The sequence below is a fragment of the Myzus persicae genome, unplaced genomic scaffold (assembly GCF_001856785.1).
Source record: "Myzus persicae strain clone G006 unplaced genomic scaffold, MPER_G0061.0, whole genome shotgun sequence".
NCBI lineage: Eukaryota > Metazoa > Arthropoda > Insecta > Hemiptera > Aphididae > Myzus > Myzus persicae.
In genome coordinates, this window is record NW_019104289.1 from 70717 (window position 1) to 88535 (window position 17819).

At 29.2% G+C, this 17819-nt stretch overlaps 3 protein-coding genes across 6 annotated transcripts in view; 2 read left to right on the forward strand and 1 right to left on the reverse strand.

Annotated features, from left to right (window-relative positions):
- LOC111040930 (L-xylulose reductase-like) overlaps window positions 1–1032 on the forward strand; it is a 32805-nt gene extending 31773 nt beyond the window's left edge. For all 3 annotated transcript variants that reach the window (XM_022325014.1, XM_022325013.1, XM_022325012.1), the window contains exons 4-6: window positions 124–238; window positions 496–706; window positions 833–1032. In XM_022325014.1, coding sequence (XP_022180706.1) covers window positions 124–238; window positions 496–706; window positions 833–936 — 430 coding nt within the window. In that variant the 3' untranslated portion in view covers window positions 937–1032. The remainder of the gene's footprint in view (window positions 1–123; window positions 239–495; window positions 707–832) is intronic.
- A 2210-nt stretch (window positions 1033–3242) lies between these two features.
- On the forward strand, window positions 3243–10674 carry LOC111040910 (spermidine/spermine N(1)-acetyltransferase-like protein 1). Its single transcript, XM_022324978.1, has 4 exons — window positions 3243–3537; window positions 7901–7952; window positions 8579–8650; window positions 9861–10674. The coding sequence occupies exons 1-4, from the start codon at window positions 3418–3420 to the stop codon at window positions 10010–10012; spliced, it is 396 nt and encodes a 131-aa protein (XP_022180670.1). The 5' UTR covers window positions 3243–3417; the 3' UTR covers window positions 10013–10674.
- On the reverse strand, window positions 10479–15411 carry LOC111040909 (tRNA modification GTPase GTPBP3, mitochondrial). 2 transcript variants are annotated; one of them, XM_022324977.1, is made up of 10 exons: window positions 15117–15411; window positions 14864–15003; window positions 14367–14543; window positions 14190–14309; window positions 13908–14077; window positions 13734–13844; window positions 13567–13672; window positions 13050–13500; window positions 12744–12973; window positions 10479–12547 (listed from the first exon to the last, which is right to left on the reverse strand). In XM_022324977.1, exons 2-10 carry the CDS (start codon window positions 14949–14951, stop codon window positions 12453–12455), a joined length of 1548 nt encoding a protein of 515 aa, XP_022180669.1. In that variant the 5' UTR covers window positions 14952–15003; window positions 15117–15411; the 3' UTR covers window positions 10479–12452. The 2 variants fall into 2 exon arrangements, with proteins under 2 accessions (XP_022180669.1, XP_022180668.1); XM_022324976.1 differs by having other exon boundaries at window positions 15121–15410.
- Window positions 15412–17819: the final 2408 nt, after the last annotated feature.

The following is a 17819-nucleotide window of genomic DNA, read 5'->3' on the forward strand; positions in this document are numbered from 1 at the left end:
TCTACATTGTACTGTTATCATCTATTGAGTAATTTATGACCATTTTTCACATTCAAATCTAAAAAATCTAATATTATTAATACATGTAACAATTAATAATACAAACTATATTTTGGTTTCTAGTACAATAAACATAAATTCCAGAGGAGTAGTAAGAGCAAGTCAAGCTGTAGCTAAAAATATGATTGCTGCAAAAATCAAAGGATCAATAGTCAACATATCCTCAACCATATCTGAGGTTATTATTTATTGATAATAATCTGTACTATTGTATGTTTATCGTATACCTAGGTAGTATTACCTATCTAAACATACAGTGTAAAATGGTTTAAAATGTAGGGACATTTTAAATTATAACATTTTACATTACTTATTACAATATAGTTTTAACTTGTAAGAAGTAGTTAGTTCAAAAAAGATTTTATTTTCTTGACATTTTTCATGACAGATAATATAGTGTGGCTACAATTAAAAAATATCATTTTTACTTTTTAGCGAGCCATACCAGATCATGTATCGTATTGTGCATCTAAAGGAGCTGTGAACCAAATTACCAGGACAATGGCCATAGAATTAGGACCTCTTGGAATAAGGACAAACAATGTTAATCCTACTGTTGTATTGACCAAGATGGGGTTAATAGCGTGGTCTGATCCGAAAAAATCAGAACCGATTTTGAATAGAATACCATTAGGAAGATTTGCACGTTAGTAAAAACATTTACATATTTGTACACTATTGTGTATTACTGTTGTTAAGAACTGTATTGTTATTGTACTATGTAGCAGGTAGATTATATTATATATATTGTAATTAATAATTAATTTTCCAGAACCCAATGATATTGCTGATGCAGTGATATTTCTATTGAGCGACTATTCAAAAATGATAAATGGTGTGAACCTATACGTAGATGGCGGTTTTATGACTGGATAAGTATTTCGATACTTTATATTGATGTGAAGAGTAATAAAATAATCATTATATAATATACAACTAAACAATAAAATCTATATGAATATTGTAATAATATTATGCACGTTTTGTATGCATTTAATTTATCTGCAGGGGGCTGGTGTGGCTAGGTTGTTGCTTCAGTCACTAACGTGTTCTGAAGTCAAGCATCGGCCGACGCCGCTAGTTCCCGGATGGGTGATCATCAGGGTTTTTAGCGACAAATCCTCGCCGCATATACACGTGTACTTCGGCCTACTATAACCCCTATACAAAATGCTAATGGTTGCCGATGATTAAGATCAATAAAAAAAAAAAATTTATCCCGGCATTAATAAATTCTTATAATGTTTAATTTGTAAGTCTATATTTTAAAATCATAAAACTATTGTTCTCGTTATGGCATTATATTTAAAACAAATATTCAACAAACCAATTCACACAATGTTTTGAAAATATTATAAATAAACAACTACTAATTTACCCTTTTTTATGCAACAATTAATTAATACCATTTTATGGATGTTTAAAATGATTATATTAATTTGCATTACAAAACAATATTGGTAATTATTAAATCTAATATAATAATGATAGGAGTGTGTCCTTTTTATTTTTTTAACACAAAATTATTTACTTGTACTTTTTATTTAATTTTGTCATACTCCTGATTATGATGTGACTTATGTGAATATCATGATCTATTTTGATGTGATTATCTGTATTCTAGCTGTTCTTGATTTGTTTTAATTCATTAGTATTTAAAGAATTTATTAACTTTAAATATATTTTATTTATATTCATTTTTCAGTAAGTACCTACTTCTGTATTCCAAAAATAAAAATCTTTAATAGTTTTTATTAGCACTTTATGTTTCTCTGATGAACATTTTTCTCATTTGTATGAGGCAAATACACAAACTCTGGAACTCTGTTTTGAATTTAAAACACTGGGACTTGGGGTACCTTAACACAAAAAACGAATTTGAATCAATCGATTTGTATCAAAACCTAACCTAACCTAAGCTTTCGTTCGCCGATTTTCGATTTAAAAATATTGTAGTATTAATAAAACAAAATTAATTTTTAACAACACGTTTACACCATCTTCGACTGGCAGCATCGAATCTCGCTCCATTGCATAGTTTAATCTCTAACTTTTATGGCAAAAATGACTTGTAGTTTTAACTTATTATTATTAATTAAAAGCTAAATGGCATAGTACGCCAATTTTTTCTCTCGATATTTTAGTTCTAAATTTTAATGCAATTATAATGAGTTCAAACGTTAAATAATTCATGACGTTATAGAATTATACATTAATAGAATCGTATTTAGTAAATTGGGTACCTATACCTACTTTATCAATTTAAATATTTAATGCATTGTATTTTGGGAAATCGTTGATATATTTATATATTATAATGATACTTATCGGCAGTGTGTAAAAATAAATCGAATTAAAAAAAATAATAGACATAGTATTACCTTCAGTTTGGTAGGTAGGTACAGTCACGTCATAGTTCTATTTCTAGAATGGTATGTAAAAAAACACTGATACAATGCATAGTTTATGGAAATAAAAATATTTTTATCAGTAGTATTTTGTTGTAATAAATATATAAGTAAAAGTATGAAGTGTTTGCGATGAAGACGTACTTGATAATATAGATTATCTTAGAGTAATATAAACTATATACCTACGACTTACCTATAATCTATATATACTTTATTCGGAGGTAGGTAGTTGTATAATAATAATAATATGGTTAATTACGTTATTTAAACATTGTAAATAAATTTAAAATCTTACCGTCAACCTCGAAACAAATGTGAATCACATCGAAAAAGACAACCATAAAAATCTTAAAAAAATTTAAATTGCAACTAGTTATCGTACATGCATATATATATATATTTACATAAAAATACTTAACACCTATATAATGAATCAAGATGAATTCGCCACGTGACAAACGTTTGTTATAAAAAAAAAATGATTTTTTCCACCGCTCTGTACAACAGTCACACATTTTAATCTCAATATGAACTCTTGATATTATTTAATTTAATCATCCATCAAATAAATAGTTACATACAAAATATAAAAGGTTATACTTCAAAATTAAACGTTCCATTTAGGTAACGTCTAGTCAACGTATAAGACTTGTATAGTATAAAAAATTCATGTACCTAGTTCAATACATTTTTTTTCATTTGAATAAATGTTATTAATTATTTTACTTTTGTAAAGTAAATACAATATATAAATACAACAAAATATTATATTATATATTATTTATATATATATTATACTATTTTCTAACTGATATAAAATCTATACTATACTAAATACCTTACCAACATTTTAACTGTAAAATATTCAATATTGGCATTAAGCTTAAGCACTTTTTAAACCAAAATCATCAAACAAGTCAAATTTGTCTTCACAAATAAAAACAAAATGAGCCGAGTGAAAACGTTATGTGCTATGGAATCATTGGTCGAAGGTGTCCCACAAGTTAATTTCGTCATCTGTCCAGCCGTGATCGACGACTGCGACCAAATCTACGAATTAGTACAAGTAAGATTGTTCGGTTACTAATTTACATTTTATAAGTAAAATTTTAAAGTAATAATTAAAAAAACTTAATATTATACGTCTGATATCGCCTCACCACTTTGGGTATCTCACTTTATAATATTTTACTAAGATCGAATGTGTTAATTAACAAAAAAAAAACAATTTTATTTTACTCGATATAGGTACTTAGCTTATTTTTAATCTTATTTGATTTGAAACATGAATTCTCAACTATATTCGATATTTTATTTACATGAAAGTTAATACATAATAAAATATTATATTGATTGACTAACATTTGAAAATAAAAACAATTCTTTCAACTTCGAAATTAATTATAATATTATACTGATTATTAGGTAGTTATTAGTTGTTTTATATTATACGTATGGTAATAAGTAGGTAATAATTAATAATTAAAAATTCATGTTTTAAAAACGTATCATTTTTATTTTTTATTTATGATTTAACAATAATACTAATAGACAATAGCCCACTAAAAATTATCCATTTTAATTCTATATATGTATTTAGTATATATTTTTTGAGTATCTTGTTTTATAAATATTAGTTAGGTATTGATTAGTTTGTAAGGTCCAAGAAACATAAAAGTGAATACTATATTGTTAATTAGTATTCTGGATAGTATTTATTATGTTATGTACTTATATGCCACAAGAGTTAAGTGCAATTAATAAAAATAGGGGTTGGCCACTCAGCCCGTATTTCGCTTTATGACTTTCGTTACATCCCGGATGGAAATAATATTTGTCCATTTGGTTCGGTCCTTCGACGAATGTCATAACTTATTATTTATTGTAAAACACCAGCCAATCGCAAGTCATATCAATATATCATCATTCGTATATCTAATTAATAATATTGTAAACATCAAAAGGGTCCACTAACACACTGAATAGTTTTAGTGGTAACATTTAAAATGCAAATGAAAGTCAGTAGCCACCCCAAATGTCTTCTTGACATTTCAGTCGCGTCTGCCAGCGGTTAGGTCACTGATTCTGGATTCTCAACCCTGACCGTACGAAATAATATGAGGTGTCAAGATGATTATTTTAAAGGTTACTCTTATTAGTAATATTTTTACGAAAATAATATAGTTTATTTGTGAAATTTCACATAATACATAATACTATGAAATCATTAAATAGGTAGATACAACCCTGTTGGAAAAAATAAATATTTTTTCCGTTTTTTACTTAAGTCTCTAGTGGATTTCGAACGAATAATTAATTATGTAGTTATTTGTATGATAATATTATGTACAATAAACGGACATGTGACCGATATTCGACTATTGATTTTGTAAATTATAAAACAAGTCATAGATATACTTACTTTTAATTCAAATGATAATCTGTAGATTTGTTGTGTTACTAATCGGCCGACTAAGGTAATCGAAAGCACCCAAACATATTATATTTATATAATACAATACATCAACAGTATGCTACGAATACCGCTAGTGGTACAGCGAGAGCTCATAGGTGGTACGCTAAAAAAATTAAATGGAAATATTATTTGGTTCATTTATAATTGTACATATTTAATTTTCTTTTTATTCATTTTAAATGCTTGTATTATCATCATTATTTTGGAATAAAATAAAATTCCATGTACATAAAATAACGTGTAGGTACATTTTCGATGAGTAAAATAAAAAAACGTTATTTGGTCAAGAGGTACATGAATATTTTCAAACTATGTAGGTGGATATAAAAAGGTTGAGAACCGTTGCAATGCATTGAACTTAACCCAGTGGGTTATTGGGCCGAGAAACCGGATTCGAATTGTTGGCATTTGACACGGCGCGCGTGTACTGTGTGCAGACCTGTTGCAACTCACGTGAAAAGCCTTTTATTATGTAGGTATTCTATAATAGGTAGATAATAAAATACACGCGGACACCTATCGCACCTTTACGATGTGCCTATATATAAATTATATATATAATAATATATTATACAGTGATAGAGTGATTGCGAGTGCACGACTATGACACGTGTTGTATATATCGGCTTATCCGATACCGCGGCCGAACGTGAAAAGCGATGATCACGTGTAGAAATAACCGACACTTACTTAAACGTTACTTGAACGTTATTGAGAGGACGTCGTACCCCGGGCCGGTACCCGTTGCTTATAAATTATAATATACTAAAATGTACATTGAGCGGTTCCAATAATAGTGCGGNATGTAGTAAAATAACAAAAAATGTAGTAGTAACTTTTAATAGCGTAATATTAAATTCATGTTATTCCTACCAAAAAATGGGGGGGATGCTGGGTTGGTTCCCTCAAAGTTGAGTAAATTATTTTGTTAAATCTTGGATATGATCACGTGGGCCGCTAAATTCTATTTCTCCCGGGCCGGTCAGATCATGCCTATCCGCCCCTGGTTTCCAAACGTACCTACGTCGAAATACCTACCTTAGCCCTTAGGTGTATAGTTATATCCGGATATTATCCCTCAGCTATGTTCGTCTATCTGTAGTTTCATATATTTACTAGTTTCTAGAACACAGTTATTATTATTGATTAGGTGATAGATAATAGAAATACCATATTATAGAGATAATAGATAGATAATATAATTCGTAGTATTATTATATAGGTATTGTAATTTTACAATGTTGTCTTATTTTGAGAAAACTAAGAATATGTAAAATGTTAATATTTAAAAGTAAAAACTCATAATTAGTTTAAAAATTAAAATATTGTATTTACAACTGACGGATAATGTTCTTACTATTAAGTTTAATAATAGGCCAATACTAAATTGTTAAATATACTACAAAAATACTTTTTATGGACTTTACTAATAAACAAAAAAATATTTGAGGAACCACCTCATCAATGTTTTTTGAAATGTTAGCTGTTAAAAAAGTTAGTTACCTATCTACTTAAAAATGTAAAAAAATAAGATTGTTGTGTCTTTTATAACGAGGTATATATTTAGAATATTACAAAACCCTGATAAATTGCATGATAAGTGTATTTACTTTAAAACAACTATTTTTAGTTTTAAATACCTTTTCGTTTGTCTTGCGTAAACACTAACATGTTTATGGCTAGTGTCGTTAAATTAAATTTTTTGATGCTGTCGTGCACTTGGGATTCACACGAATACACAATACTATGGCAGTAATCCTAATATTATGATGATACATGACAATATAACTGTATAAACATAGATGCAATTATAAAGAACTTTGAATATGGAGGCTTGAGTCTTACCAAAAATGTTTTTCTACACATATAAACGTTTTTAGGGCATAATAAATATTTTAAATGTCTTTTAGCCAAAGGCTAGGTTTAACCTCCACTGATACATAATATGATAGAGACACCTATCCTTACAGTGGAATTTGCGATAAAAACAATTGATCGTCGAATGAATATCAACCATGAGATAATCATTGGTTACTTCAATGAAAATTTATATGATGTTTACTGTGGTCAGCAAAAGTTATAAAACATCCCTCCCTTGACATATTGGTGGTGAACATTTGTATTCTCAAACCACCCATAAGGTAAAAGAGATTATAAAAACAGCCAATACACACGAGACCGAAACGGTCGTTATCCGTCAAAATCGCTATAATTGGGTATTGACGTACCGCGAATGCAAGTTATATTTTATTAGAATATCACCAAAAAGAGTACCACCTATAAGCTAATATAATAATATAATATAGCTAATATAATTTATAAGTTCACCAATGATAACAGAAGACACTCGTTGACCGCGACTGTTTGTCAGTTACAGCACGATGTAGATATATGTATAATGTATATGCAAATATGTTAATATTATCTTCATCGTAGTCCGTACCTAGGTACCTACCTATTTATAGGTACTTATAAGTTAATATAATCTAGTGCGGCAGTATTACTGGCTACTGCTGAGCTATTCGCAAATACAATTTTAATCTCTATATACGAATTATAACTAACAATACACGTTCAACAATAATTTTAAGTGGTTTATTATGTCATATTATTCACTCTAACTATAGAGTGGTATAAATATAAACTTTAAAAAATGTTATTATTATACCTATTACCTACGCAATCTTATCTCTGTTGAGGGTCCCTTGGAATGCGAGAGTGGTTCTGCGTGATTACTACACAAACCGAATTAATGATTTTCCATAATCGATTTAAATCTAAATTATACTTACCTATATTGTAATATATGTAAAATGCTCAAACTAAGTGTATGGATGGAAAATAGAATTTAAAAAGTGAAGGGATGTCCCATCTAGTGTATATATTGTACTTTTTGTACGTAATATTATCTTGATTTTTAAAAACTAATCCTCATTATTTTTTTGTTTTTCAGGAATACTATTCCGAATACGGTATACCGAGCAGCAGACAGTTGAATAAAGACAGTGAGTGATATTTGAATACTAAAATGTATATAAATGTTAAAATACTTAAAATACAGTTACACTCGGTTACAGTATGCATTTGTCGCCATTTTATGAAATATTTACTTCATCTATGCGTATTATTGTAAACGCTGATAAGTGATAAGTGATAACCGATTTGAAGTTTCTTAAATAACTCGTCCATTTATAAAATTGACTCCGAGCCCCTAAATTGCAAGATAGCGGAAGTTTAAATGTGAGATATAAAACAAAGATTATTATTTTGCTCACAGTTTTTGATGTTTTTTTTTTTTTTTTTGAGAAAAAAGTGATTTCATTATTTCAATACTTACAGCAAGACAACTTCATGATGAATTATTAGAATTATTCTAAACCGTTTCTCTTAATCTTTATAGAGGAAAAAATAAATACTAGCTCTTACGAAAAAAACCACTCTCAAATTCAAATTCTCAAAAAATGAATAAACAGATTAATTATGTCTTTAGGTATTATGCATAATAATATTATACATTCAACGATCAATGAAAATGAATAAGCATAACGTTGATCATAGGCAAAACCCTAAATTAATTATAAGTACAACATATGATATTGCCACTATTATAATATTTCCTACGTATTTGTAGCTTTCAGGAAGGACGGATTTGAATCTCAAAATCCAAGTTTCCAATGTTTCATAGCAAAAACTAGGAAAGAAGGTAATTTTAGTTAATTTAATTTTTTTATTGATATTTAACATACAATTTATGTCTAGTAGGCAAGCTTGGACATAAACCAGTTAATTTTAACTTTTTAAATTCACTTTTTTAAATTTTTTTTTTATTGACATAATGTTTAACTTAACTCATTTTTATTGATATAAACTTAATAAATAACGAGTTACTTTTAATCAAATCTAAGTTACGTTAGTTTATAAATAATTAAATAATAAATAAAATAAAATAATTATTGATGATGCATATTGCATAGGTAAACATTTACTTTTTATTATTTTAAACCATATTACTGGTTATTTGTGTATTTAAAAAAATTAATTTAAGCTAATAAGTTAACTGTAAGTTTTCATATAATTTTTAACTTACTTGAGTTTAAAAAAATTAGAATAACTATTATAAGCTTTAAACTTTTCGATATGTTTTGTATCAAATAAACTTAACTCAGTGAAAATAATCATTAACTTGCCCAGGCTTGCTTGTAGGTAGTAATTCTAGTATTCTATAAACTTAGACTTAAACCAAATCCGGATTTTAAAAATCATACTATGTGTTATCTATCTCTTATTATTTTTCTTCGCCCTTCGCCCACGACTATCTAGAGTTTGTCCTATACTTCCATGACGCTATCCTCCCACTTTTCTTTTACTCACCTAAGCTGATATTTTCATGTCATTCTATATTCTGTCTCTTCATCCCTTATACTCTTCTTCGGTCTTCCTTTTCTTCTCGTTCCATCTACATACGTAGCCACTCTCGTGTCTTAATGCCTTCAAGTCAGCTCTCTTCGTAATATAACAGAATCATCTCAACTTATTGACCTTCGGCTTGTCTATAATTGGTGCTGCCTCTCCCATACTACCCTTTATAAATTAATTAGAAGATTAGACAGCAAATAGTCACTCCATAAATGACATATCCACCTTAGAGTTCTCATCTCAGTTCACTCACCATAATATACAACACGACTGGCCGCACAATAACTACTACTTAATAAAATCACATAATGTCAATTGTCAACGGCATCCTCTTGTCACACAAACTACCCAAAGCTTTACTTCTCTTTATCTAACCACACATGGCTGCGGAGTGCGGGTACCTAATCACCTTATTAACATTAATATCCACAATACAGTGGTTTACGTGTTAGATTTAGATACTTGCTTCATCTACACATTGTTTTTTTGTCGTATAGAAGACGTTATTATCGGATTCGTTCTATGGTTTCGACCGATCGAGAACACGACTAGCCAACCATTGTTCCTCGAAGCATTGTACGTGTCCAAACCTTACCGACAGAAACACGTCGAACATGCACTCTTCGAGAAAACGATTCAAATCTATTGAATCACAGAGGTGGACGAGATGCCGATCGGCCCGCTGCCGCGTCGTAACCATACCAACTATAATATACCCATCGATGCACCCAATTCAAAATGTTATACCTATATCAATAGCAATAATAATAACAATAATATTATTAACATCGTCGTGTAATTGTATGATATTAAGAAAGAGAAAACGCTAAATGTTGACGACTGGAAACGCACGAAAACAATATTATATTCATATAGCTATAATGTTTCTTACGGTCGACCGCCGCCTAGACGAAATTATAGCGAATTACCGGGAGATCGAAAGCTGAAGCCGGAAATGGGTGTTCTCTTATAAGGGCTCGCATATAGACGACGCGGACCGATCATCACTCGTAGCACGCCACTCTAAAATAAAAACACCGGGACGCGTCAATACGTTATTATTTATTAATATTACATTATTACCTAGTATATTGTATCTATCATCGTGACTACGACACTTTGATCTTTGGGGTTTTCGAGGCACGCGACGAGCTACTGCACTCCGATATTATATCATTCGCCCTCGCCAAGAGTACGCTGCGATCTGACGACCCTATTTAGAACAGAAATTTTTAACGACGACTCGTTCATAAAATCTGTTAAAAACAACAATATAAATATAAAAAGTTACCATTCGTCACGTTCAGCGACTAATGAAATCGGAGTCTCTGTATATAGTGTATTATATTATACACGCTGCACTCGATCACCGCTACGTAATTTACATCGATGTACGACGGACCACGGCACCACGCCAAACGTGTCGACCAATAAATCTCATATTTTTTTAATTGTTATTATTACTTATTGTGTTATTAATTTAAATCAGAATATGTAATATAAATAGATAAAGAAAATAGCAGATGAGATCAAATCTTTTCAATAGTTTATTATTATTTATATGTACCTATATTATTATCAGCATTGGCGTAATCAGAGTGTGTGAGTGAGCGCCGGGGGATAATATTCAACAACCTCATGGGTTTTTAATGTTGCATGCTATATAATATTATAGGTAAATTTAATATTATAATAATATAAGCTCGCTACTTTTGTATTCTATTTAATATTATTTATTACACGCTACTCCGGAAAATATAGAATACTTCAACACTATACGTATAACTATACTATAGCGTAACTAGTGAGAGTTCATTTTCAACCTTAAAAGTTTAAAAAGACGTAAAAGTAAATGGGAAAGTACAGAAGTGAAAATCTAAAAAAGCCACTGTAATAAAATACTAGTTAAATTGTTTTTATTTATTTAAATAAAATTGGTTATGCTGTATACCTAACCCTACCTAATTAATATACCTGTAAAAAAAATGTATTTCCAATGTACGTAAAATGACACTACTATATAAATGATTTGTCTATGAAAATTGAAAAAGAAACACTAACACCGGAGACTCCGGAGATGAATGAGTGAGATAATAGACAACAGAAAGGTTTTAAGGAAATGTAAGTAAAATGCCATCAAGGCATCAATAAATGCCATAAATTGAACAAAATTAATAATATGATATTTTGTGAATACACTTTGTATCTTGAAATCAATTGAATTTATGTCTAACTATTAAAATTTATTAAATAATAGTCAAAAACTTAAAATTAAAATTCCTGTCTTGAGCAGGTGAGAAGGTTTTAGGACCTAATCATTAGGTTATATACAGGATCCTCAAATTCCAATTGTTTTGGCCATTCTCTATATCCATAAGATTTTTTTTAGTTTTTAGATTTATTCAGTATTTTTTATTTATTAGGTATAACTTTTAGCGTATAACCAAAAAAATAAAACGATTAATAATGATACATTTTGCTATAAATTACATAAATGTTTCCTAACCTAGTTTTTAATTCTAATGATGTTTATGTATAATTGCAACCACGGACTAAAATGTACTATCTTCGTCCGTGATTGCAACAGATATAAAAACACCTGTACTCTGGTTTCATGCATATATAATGCTATAGTTGTTACCTTCAATATTAGTGATTTTAATTTTAAAATTTTAGAAATTCATAAGACATATTCATATCCAACAAGATATCAAATATTAAAACAGTTAAAATATGATATCACAATTTACAATAAAATGCATTTCTTCAATAACATTATAACAAGTAGGTGACAACATAGTTTGTTAATTTGAGTTGTCTAATAATAAACGGTACCCTATCCTTAAGTAGTACAAGATATGGTGAAGTGAGGAGAGGAGTTAGCCTGTAGTTGGATCAACACACTTTTCTGACACCATTTGTCTGACAATACATTTGCCCGACACTATCAAGTTTTATTATAAATAAATTTGTGTCAACAATTATTCAAAAATTCAATAAAATACTATATTATATTAGTGTATTGTATACAAAATAATTTTACATTCAACTTTTATTAAAATTTACTAATTTAATTAATATAAATATGTTTACCTGACACTCGAATATCCGACACCTTGATTGCTCTTGTTTTCAGGGAGAATTTGAGAAGTCACAACATTTAAATAATATTTCAATATAGTACCTATGATTGCAAGGACAATTATTAATGCTATGTCGGATAGTTTGGTTGTTGTAACCTCAGACAAGTACAGGTTTACATGAATAATAAAATAAAAATAGATATATTTTAATAAATACTTAAAAGCAAAATGTCTAAACTAAAGCTTTAGTATAGAAAGTACATTGATACATAAATCAATTATTATCTTATTATTTACCAATACAAAATTTTGAAAATATTACGTTGAGTACTTCCTCGGTCGATACATGTCCTGTAATTTTCCCTACTTGTAATGTTGCTTGACGTAAATGTTGTGCAGCAACATCAATGTTTTCGTCTGACTTAGAAATTTCAAGATATGTCTGAACATTATTCAATGCTTTTAAGAGACAATATCTGTGTCTTGCTTGACTACATCGAGGATGTTCGAAATTCGGATTTCCACATCTTAGCAAAATTAAAATCATCAATTTAATGAAACATCAAACAAATACACTGTACACTTAAATCACAATATACTTACAATTTTTGCAAATAATTTTCAAAATTTTTCATCATATCCATCAAACCTTCGTTAACTTTACATGAACCATAACAGATGGTCCAATTAGAATTTTGTGATACCTTTTTAAGTCTATCAACTTGGTCGTCTGACACAGTATCAATTTTATTCACATATACTAGACATTTATCACACCACACTTTCAAATTTTCTATATGTTTTTGAAGCCACAAATCCATGTTGTCTACATTGAGGAGATATTGAGCATCAATTACCAGAATCACCATATCGGCGCTTTGAGCTTGAACTTTAGATTTCTTTATTCCCAAGTCTTCAATCAAATCTGCAGTTTGTGAACGAATTCCTGCAGTGTCTATCATAAGTACAGAATAACCAGACACATCTAAGGGAACCTGAATTGGATCTCTAGTTGTGCCAGGCAATTCTGTTACTATAGCTGCTTCTCTGCTACCTACATGAATAAAAAAGTTTGTTTTATTATATAATATGAAATCACCAAATTAAATAATATACATACACAAAGAATTTAAGAGGCTACTCTTTCCAGTATTTGGTGCTCCGATTATTGCCACTTTGACTCCATCGCGTAAAAGTTCACCTGACCTGTTGTCCATTAAATGCATCTATAAATTTAATATATAAAATTAACTGTACGGTTGGTATATTACAATTTTTTTAACTCACCTCAATCTCTTTAGCTAGTTTTTCTAGGTTTTCTTTAACATTTTCTAACACTAGGTCTTCGATATTATCTGTTTCACTGAAATCTATATAAGCTTCGACATAGGCTAAATTCTAAAATTGTAGAAACTTTGATGTATTACAATATTGCTAAACGCAAATGTATAAATAACATGCTTCTAAAAGATATTGTCTCCAAGTATCATAGAGCTGTCTCAAAGAACCTTCCAACTGCATCAGTGCTTGCTTTCTTTGAAGTTCAGTGTCAGCTTCTATAAGATCAGCCAAACCTTCTACTTCAGTTAAATCCATTTTGTTATTATAAAATGAACGCTTGGTAAATTCTCCTGAGAATAATAATAAATTGTAATTATAAATCAGATGATACAAAATGGCTGTATGCTTCTTTTTGTTATTTATTGAGCTTTAAAATCTGAGTCCAAGTCATTACAACTTTACCGGGGTCAGCAGGTCGAAAATTTGGTAGTTTAGATAAGCCACGAAGAACTGAAGTGACAACAGCCCTACCACCATGTACTTGAAATTCACAGCAATCTTCACCAGTGAAACTGTTGGGGCCTAAAACATAACAAATTTAATAAAGAAAAAATAATTAAGACAATATAATACCATCACCTGGAAACCACAGTAATATTCCATTGTCTAATTGTTCTTTAGTAATTGGATCTATAATTTTGTTCAAACTAGCTTTTCTAGGTTTTGGCAAATATTTTAAATGAGTCATATTTAATATAGCATCAGATGTACATGGACCAGATACTCGGATAACAGCTACACCACATTTTCCAAGTCCTAAAATAAATTATGAATTTTAGACATACATGCATGCATACATTTTAGGCAAGTCACCAAGGCTGAGGCCTGATTTGAATAAATATTCTCATTTCATAACTGTTTATTTGGTCAGAATCCTACCATGGTAAAATATAATACCGCCTACCTATTTTGAATAGTAAAAAAAATTCCTAGATAAATATTGTACATAGGTACCAATTACAGGGTATCTACAATATTATCAACTTTATATGTATTTAACAAATAACAAATAATTCAAAATTTAATAAATCATGAAAAATCAAAATTAAACTTGGTAAAAATTGAAGAAAATTTACCTGAAGAGAGTGCATAGATTGTCGACTTCAGTCTTGAATATGTTGAAGCAAGAACATTGGCGCCTAGCCGACAGAATTTTGCATTCATTGTGACGGTAGCCAAGAGGAAAAAAACTAATGATCAGAGTCTAACTCCACAACTGTACGAATGAACAATTTAAGTATTTAAATATTTTATACAATCATTAAGCATATTAAACAAATTTCAAATTTTCTCAACAGTCAAACATTGTAAATACTGGAACTGGAATACCTACTAAATTTGTATTTTTGTCAGTTCTCAAATGCAAGGTTTAATAACCCAGGCTTCTATACTAAGTTTGTATAGAAGTCTATGTTTAAGATTGGGTTCTGTACTTCTGTGCTTAAAGTTTAAACTAATAAAACTGCTCAGTGTACTTAAAATTCAAATGTTAAGTTTTGGGTGATTACTGATAACGCAGAGCCGGTGTATTCGTAGAAAAACAGTCGATAACGGCAACGCTATCTACCCGCTTTGGGTAAAAATGGGTGCCTAAATCTATAATCTATATGATAAGTCTCGTGGAGGGGAGTCTGAAACGTTATTTTACGCGGCAACAATTGTACATTTAAAATTAACATTTTTATGTTTGTTTTTAAAAATAAAATTACACATCCTAGCCCCTAGGGTGTACTGATGCAGTCATGCCCATAGGCACAACTGACCTCTAAAACGTGGGGTGATAAATGCCTCGTAGATCGAAGCCCCCCTCCAAGGGGCAAACTTCCCCTTTGCCACCCCGTGGCCCCACTATTACAAAAATTACACCTTCCTAATATAAGCTATAAATCTACAGTAGTCAGTAATCGAGGTCTAACTTCACGAGAACGCACTATAATTCTATAGTTCATATTAATGTTATGCTTATATAATAATACTTTGTTACCTACCTAATACCTACTCATCTAGTCGTCCAACTTCGAAGTTCAAACAGGTACGATATTATGTCGTTCGATATTTGATTAGCTTAGGTAGGTATCTGTTAAAATTATTTTTCACACATAATATCCCAGCTTAGAAGTTGAAAATATACAGTTAACATCGCCAACAAGCTGAAAATTAATCTCGGCCGATTTGTAATGTTATTCAAATATAAGGATTTTACTTTTTTCCATTAATATTTTTTATGGTTTACCTTCAACTGGAATATTTGCCAATTCGTACATGAAAACAGTTCTAATTATCAATTTAACAGAATTTAAAAAAATATTATTTTTCTTAGGATACCTACTTGAATTTTTAAAGTATATTATTCTGTTTTATAAACACTAATACACAATGACGTTTTCAAATGCAATTTTATTGTCGAAAATTAGTTCAACTTACTGTCTTGAAGTCCTTCAAAACTTCACTACTTACGAGTATTAATAATAGTTATAATAAGTTGATCATTATAAGTTTAAAATAACGTACTCTGAAACTCAACATTTATTGGCTAATTAATGAATACAAAGTGATTCACATGATTTTGTTGGCTAATGACTTCATAACCTTTTTAATATAAAATGAGTTGATATTGCGTTTCAACTGACAATATTTGTACTGTCATTAATTAATACATTTTATCTGAACCGATTTACATAAACAATAATACTGTTTATAAATGGTTGAATTTCTATTAGATTTTCATGTCTATGACCTCGAAACTCTTAGGTACTTACCATATTACCATAATGATATAACTTATTTAGTCACCTATCTCTAACTCTTCTTAAGTACATGCTTGTTAATTTGTTCTGACCACCCTTGTTGACATATTCTAAAGTAACAGTAAAAAACTTTAGTTTTAATTATAACAGTGCTCCTTAACTATATTTTTTATGACGACAACCTAATTCAGAAACAATTTACAGATTTTTTATAAAGTCAAAGTAAACTTCCCGATTGATTTACTTATTTGTGGTTTTTACTATCAAGTCATAACGCCATAGTAATTTCATATGTTAATCATATTTTAAACACAAGAGATAAAACTGGTACAACATAATTAAAAAATTTTTCGTGACACACTTCGCGATAATAAACAACATACCAATTGAGAACCACTGGTATAAAACAACTGAGCTGTTTATATTTTTAACAATTAAACGTTTTTACTAACTTTCAAACAAAATACTTTGTAGACAAGAAATACTAATCTAAATAATCTAATACATGATTCTTTTATTGTTAAAAATGCATGATGTACAAAAATCGGAACATTATATTAGTTTTTTTACACGAGTGATTGCTTTAGATTATTGTTTTAAAGATTTGAACCATTTTAGCAGTGATGAAATTTTATTAATGGGCATTATGGAAATAAATAGAATCATCATTATAATGAACATTTTGTAATATTGCTTACTCGTCTGTTATTACTAAAACAGTTTATGGGTTAAATTTTGATTTGAATTCAAGTTTAAAAAGTTGACTAGCAATAACGTAAATTTTAAATAGGTATTAATAAGGGAACAGTAACACAATACAGTATTATAATCAATGAATAAACTGAATATAATAGTGTATCTAAATACTACAAATTGGTATCAAAATATATTGTTTAATAAAAAAATTCATACATATGAAAATTGCAAAATACAGATAATAATAATTATATCCTAATATTCTGGTAAAAATAATATTAGTGGCTTAGTAAAAATTTGTTTTATTATAAATAATCTTCAATAATAATAATCTAACAGTAAATATAATCAGTTAATGCTTAAAAAAAATTGGTATTGTAAAGCAGTAATACATATAAATAAAAACGTAGAAATTATAAATACTAAATTATAAACCGTCACATGTTTAATACCCAATGGCACTTAATCAACATTTACAAGATAAGTACTATAATATATTATCAAAAAAGGAGATTTTTTGAATCAGACTTCATTATCAATCATTTTACATTCAATAAACGTTTTTAAGAGATTGAAGATGTTTTTTTTG